The 6,420-nt window shown below is 33.8% G+C and overlaps 1 protein-coding gene across 1 annotated transcript; it reads left to right on the top strand.

Annotated features, from left to right (window-relative positions):
* Window positions 1-2,358: 2,358 nt before the first annotated feature.
* LOC145120287 (uncharacterized) lies at window positions 2,359-4,231 on the top strand. The gene is made up of 6 exons (XM_079056106.1): window positions 2,359-2,747; window positions 2,982-3,254; window positions 3,339-3,499; window positions 3,577-3,682; window positions 3,784-3,909; window positions 3,976-4,231. The coding sequence occupies exons 1-6, from the start codon at window positions 2,556-2,558 to the stop codon at window positions 4,111-4,113; spliced, it is 996 nt and encodes a 331-aa protein (XP_078912232.1). The 5' UTR covers window positions 2,359-2,555; the 3' UTR covers window positions 4,114-4,231.
* Window positions 4,232-6,420: the final 2,189 nt, after the last annotated feature.

The raw sequence follows: 6,420 nt of genomic DNA, 5'->3' as shown, positions 1-6,420 counted from the left end.
AAAATAATTTTAAAAACTTTTGTAGTTCCCTAGTTTAAGTCTGGATTCACACATATGCTCGTCCAATTCTCTCAAACCAAGGCTCTGATACCAACTTGTAACACTCAAAAATCACAATATATTTAAAATTTTCAAAATAAACCATTCATAAACATTGCTTACAAAAATAGTCATTGTTTCAAAAGCTTTATTTCAAATCAGAGTTTCTTCCAAGACCCAATGACATAAAACAGGAAGTTGTGTACGATCACGCCTTTGCCTTCCCACGATCCCCGGAAGTACCTGAAAGCATAAACTAAAAACTGTAAGCCAAAGCTTAGTGCGTTCCCCCAAAGTACCACTACACAAACACATGACTAGAAAAATCACGGGTTGGATTACCCTAGGCCCACAACCTTTCTGTTGGATTGCCAATACATATTGGGTCCACAACCTCCCGGTTGGATTACCCCTAGCCCACAACCTTTCGGTTGGCTTGCCCAATACATAACGGGTCCACAACCACCTGGTTGGATTACCCCTAGCCCACAACCTTTTGGTTGGAATGCCCTAAAAATATTAGTTAAACGAAACAAAGTGTTACAAAATGTTGAATAATGATTCTACCCTAAATCCACAACCAAATAAAGAACAGGAAATGAGGCTAAACCGATCATTCTATGGCTATATGAACCTAATCATATACAATTTTTAAAGCATACACTTAGCAAATAACTGAGTCGATATCAACTCCAAATAACACATAACATCCAATTCTCGTAGGCTATAAGACATCACAAAAATCAGGCAATTATATCATATGATTCCTGAAGGTATCCTTAGCCCTATTCTAGCATGCAATTCAGATATCAGGCATATTAATTATAACATATGGGTATGGGTATTTTGGGAACCACTTACTTGAGTTCGGCTGATTGCATGTATCGCACCCCCCCCCCCCCTTTTCTTAGTGAAAATATTTTAATAAATTATATTTTCTTTTGAAAAGATATCATTTCCTCAGTTGAGTTCTCACACACCCGGGAGTGTGCCCGAATCCCTCAAACCAAGGCTCTGATACCAACTTGTAATAACCCAAAAACAGTGATAGAATTTTTCATTTTTAAAACCAATAGTTTCATACACCAAATATCTCCAAGCCAATCACCAAATACAATATCAAAATATCAGAGTACAAATATCCAAAAAGTGCGGAAATCATGAGGGAGGATGTTGTGCTATCACACCGGGCCTTTTTCTTTCATATCGGAAGTACCTAAAACCATAAACAAAAAGTGTAAGCATAAGGCTTAATGAGTTCCCTACAGTACCACATACCAAACATACAACATGGGTGTTCCATAAGATGCAGAACTGATATTGCTTCGTTTTTTTTTTCATGAATGAAGAAACGTAAAATTAGGTGAAGTCGCAGAAAGGTAAGTTTTGCATGAGGAAGGGATGAACAAAGACGAAGAGAAAGGGAATTTGACCGTCCGATTTGTATTCGCCTTATAGGAGATGCCAACCTTCTTGGTATTGCAAATCTTGTACGGGAATTACTTCTTTCAATGGCGATGACAGCACTGAAGTGGCGATGGTGGTGCTTCATCGACGGTAGGTAAGGGTGTGGTCGGTAAGAGAATGAGGTTGTGGTTATTTAGGGATCACTTGGGTTGTTCCATTCTCGATCATCAGCCTTTGGCATCGATCGTGATCCCTGGTCGGCGGCGATGGTGGGATAACCAGTAGGAGTGGTGGGATAATAGGGAGATGATAGATAGATAGTTGGGGACGTGTGGTAGGATGGGTGAGAAAAAGGTGTTTAGCGGAGATGATGAAGACCACAAGTATTGTCAGGTTACTGGAGGAGGAAGACGAAATGGGGGTGGGAGGCTCTGCTCGACGAAGTAGATAGGGGGAAGAGAGTATGTATTGGGGCTAGGAATTTATTAGGTTAATAATTTGTAAGAATATTTTTTAATTAATATTACTAATATAATATAATTAATAGAATTATAAAAATAGAGGGCAAAAGAGTCATTTAAACAGATTTAACAGAGCAAACTAACGAATGTTAGTTTTAGGGACTAATTCCACACTCAAACCACAAAAAAAATGATTTTTTTTTACGAGTAAACTATTTTTTGGACCTTACCTAAAGAAATCTGCAAATCAAAGGGACCATTGCTGCAATTTTGTCAGTGATAAACTACAAAAGCTTTTCCTTATAAACTTGTGTGGGGGCATTTGTAGATGTTTTCCTAAAAAGGGAAAGATTTACACATGTTGTCAAATAGAAGGGAAGGAATCGTAAATATTTTCAAAACGCTAAAAGTGCTCACACCCACTTCGACATCTGCCCCTTTTTCTAACGGCTCTCCCCCAATTTCAAATAAACCCTATTCTCCCACTCTCCCTTCAGACCAAATCCTCTCAATCTCTCCCTAATTGTGTGTTGTGTGTGTGGATCTATACACGAAAAAGCGATCTAGGGTTTGTTTCTTCGGTTTCATTAAATCAGGGGTGTTCAAAGCACTAACACAAACACGATTTCACTGACGGGGAACTCGAGAATGGATCTTCCACAAGAAACTGATGACTACATTCGTGAATCTATAGAGTATTCACTCGGTCTTCCTGTATCTACACATACTCTTGAGTTAAAGCTTCGATTTTCAGAAGAAACACAAAGGCAGCTTCGCGATCAGTATTTGTATTTGAAATCCAAATTGAAAGAGAAAGATGAAACCATCGAACGTGTTAGGGTTTGTATTCTTCTTTACATTTAACACCTGAAAATTCCTTACTGTAAATGCTGCTTTCAATTTCACAAGCTTCTTATGAACTGCGTAATTAGGATTTAGGGTTTGAATTACACTTTTTATGTTCATTATTTACATGGCGTAGAAGTCTTCAGTTTAGCAACATGGCATAGAGTGAAACCAAAGAGAAACTTTTTGGATTATTTATTAGATTTTCTTCCCTTGAATTGTATGTAGGTTGAATCGAGTCTGAATGCACTTGCTGTAAAGAAATTCGTAGAAGAGAATCAAAAACTGGCTGCAGAATGTTCTAATTTGTTAAATCAGTGTAAGAAGTGGGAGAAGGAATGTTCATTGTATGACCATGATCGAGAAGCTTTAATGGACTTTGGGAACGAGGCAGACAACAGAGCTAAGGAGGCAGAGTCTCGTGTTCATGATTTGGAAGATCAATTAAGTAAATTGTCTGAAGAACTCCAGTTCTATAAGCATCAATCAGAGACCCAACAAGTAATTCATCTTTTCATCTGAACATAAGATGCTATTTATTTAAAGGTTGATTAACATTTATATCATTGTTTTACTTAATTGAAGGTTAGTGAAGTGACAAAAACTGCATCTTCAGAACATTTTCTTGTTGATACATTGCTATCAACTTTGATTACCAAAGACAACATTCCATCAACTGCACATTCTTTCTTAGAGGCAAATAGTGGGGTTGAAGTGTGTCAAAAGATGCTACAAATGTGGGAAAGGTAATGTTTTCAAATCTGAAACTTTTCTTGGAGAAATTTCAAGTAAATTTACCAAAATTTGTATTGTCTAAATGTAGCTTGAAGCCCTCAACACAAAAGGTTTTAGCACTTGCTTCTGAGGTGAAGATACTGCTGCAAGAAAAGGATCATTTAATGAATAACCTCACAACAGCAGAAGAAGAGGTGTGTGTATGTTTGTATATGACTATATGTGTATGTGTATATGTGTGTGTGTGTGTGTGTTTGACTTTCTTTGACTAATGAAACTTGGGTATGCATAATAGGTTAAAGTCTTGTATGAAGAAAATGACATTTTGGATAAAGAAAATAGGAGATTGATGAAGCTAATCCAAAAAGAAAGACAAGTGAATAATGATTCTGGTGGAAAGATTAGTAGTGCATCCTTAAAGGTAAATATAAAAAACATTTTAATTTACAAGAAAAAAAACTGATTTTTCATGTGAATTTTTGTGCAGAATAATAAAAGGAAATGTAGTCCAAGAGAAAATAGTCCAATTGAGAAGAAAATTGACTTCATTGAATCGGGTTCACCAAGGCAAGCATTATCTCCTTTGGGACATAACACCCCAGAGTCTCGATTGCACAAGAAGTAAATCTTTTACAAAAAGAAAATTATGAATTTTGGATTTATTATATTGTTTATGTGAAATGTGAACTATTATTGGTAAGATTTTTGTTTTTGGAATTAGCTAAAAAAAGCGTATTTTCAAAGATTTTGGAATGTATCGCTTAATCTAGCAAATACAATAACCTTTCTAATCAAATCATTGTGTGTATAGTTAGTTTTGTTGGAAACTCATCATTGTACTTCCTAAAATGCTAAAAAAAAACTTGGTTGTTAAATATAAACTATTATTTACAATTGTTTCGAACAATTGACTCACAAATCTTATAATTTACTTTTGAATCTATATATTTGTTTCAAACAAAACTTGAACCATTAACTTATTGGGTGATGGACACCATTTATAACCTCTATACAAGATAACAATGTACTTGTCTTATTCTACAAGTATAGGCACTATGTTTCTTCTACTAGAAACAATGATGAACTTATATTATTTTCATTGTTTATAGCAAAATACAAATTGATCAATAAAATGTCGAGTTGATTTTACATATAATTAAAGACATGTCCATTTGTATCGATTGAAAAAGATAATTGGGTTGCTATTTAGCATAAATAAGAGGTTGCAACTCGTACGATGCCTCGAAAAATGTATGTATATGCAATACGCAAGACATAAAAAACTTTGGACAACAATTTTTTTAAATGCATATGCAAAAAAAGATGTAAAAACTAATTTGTAAAAAAGGAAGTTCTAAAATAGATATAAAAATGTTTAAAAAAACATATAAAAACTAAGTTCTGAATAAGTTGAAGAAATTTATAGAAAAAAGTTTGAACCAAATCCGTAACAAATATTTAAATTAGGAACAATCTATTTAAAAGTTTGGACGAACTTCATAACAAAAATTAAAATTGGTGCGAAATTTAAAAAAAAAAAAAAGGTTAGGTGGTGGCATGCTTGGGGGTTAGATTTGAGCGGATCTTTGAAACATACATTTATGAGTTGTTTGAAATAGTCATTTAAAACAAATCTAAAATATTTTTTAATATAAAAATTATTTATTTAAGAAATCAACAAACTGATGTCTCAAAATATCAAGTCATTAACATTTATATTTTCTTGAGTCGTCAACGCACACAGAGTGTAACAAGATAATCAGAGACAAATGTAAAGTAAACAACTTTCTTCCATCTTAAATCTTAATTACATCATCTTCTAAATTTCCAAAAGCTAAATTTATCTTTGATATCTGCCCAAGTCTTCCAATATGAATAAATATCAAAATACGTTGGTTCAGTCTTGGAAAGCCTTGTGAACATTACCGAGGTAAACTATTAAGGGTTCAAGATAAACTGACAATTCAAACATAAAAGCCAAACCCCTTAAAAAGCTTTCAAAACATCAAAATATATATGTAGATTCAATATTTTAGTAAAAAGAATTTCAAAAGTTAAGCATTTCTAAACAACATCAAACTTATCATTAATAAGTCAACAACCTCAAAATAATGCAATACATATCTCTCTACTCCCAATAATCTTACGTCTAAAACACCTTACCAAAGTTAAATCAAAAATAGCATGTGTAAAGGTAGTACACAACAAACAATACACATATGGACTCTAAATGTTAGGGTCATGTGCCATCACAAATGACCACACGAGAGGTATCTAGCCTCACATGCAAGTGAGTCCTACCTGGAATGCCATCACATCATCAAAAAAATTAGATACTCGAGTGACATTTGGGATCACATAAGTCATCAACCATTACTAAGTGAATGCTTATGCTTATGACCAAAAGATTTAATCCAAACAATAATATTGTCCCGTTTGTAAAAACTCATTAGAAATCCATTTCTTGAATGCATCAAGATATGTATAGTATTCCCATAGTAAATGCACATTAAATTTCAAACAATAAAGGGTTTAAGTGAGCAACATATAGTAAGACATGTATTATTGGGCAATAACTGACCTCGATAATTATAGATACTATTTTCCATTTTTAGTGATGTTTGGACGTATAGTGGTGACTTAAATATCAACATAAATTGAGTAACTTATTCCTAATTACTCTTTTTCTACCAATCCAAAGATTATAGAAGATAATTAAAATAAAAAATAAACAATAAAAAGTGGAATTGAATTAAACAAGTTTTCACGTGTGAAAACATAGTTCTATTCGGCCGAGTGAAACATGTTCTATGATTCCACTCGGTTGAGTAGAACGACTTGACCACACATTACGAGTTAAAACCTCCATTAAGCTTCCATAACTTATTTATCCAAATGAGTTCGAACCCCTCCAATTCCAACTCTAATGCTT

Source organism: Lactuca virosa, chromosome 6, assembly GCF_052849685.1.
Source record: "Lactuca virosa cultivar CGN04683 chromosome 6, Lactuca_virosa_CGN04683_v6, whole genome shotgun sequence".
In the NCBI taxonomy this organism is placed as follows: domain Eukaryota; kingdom Viridiplantae; phylum Streptophyta; class Magnoliopsida; order Asterales; family Asteraceae; genus Lactuca; species Lactuca virosa.
This window is presented reverse-complemented; position numbering and strand designations above follow the sequence as displayed.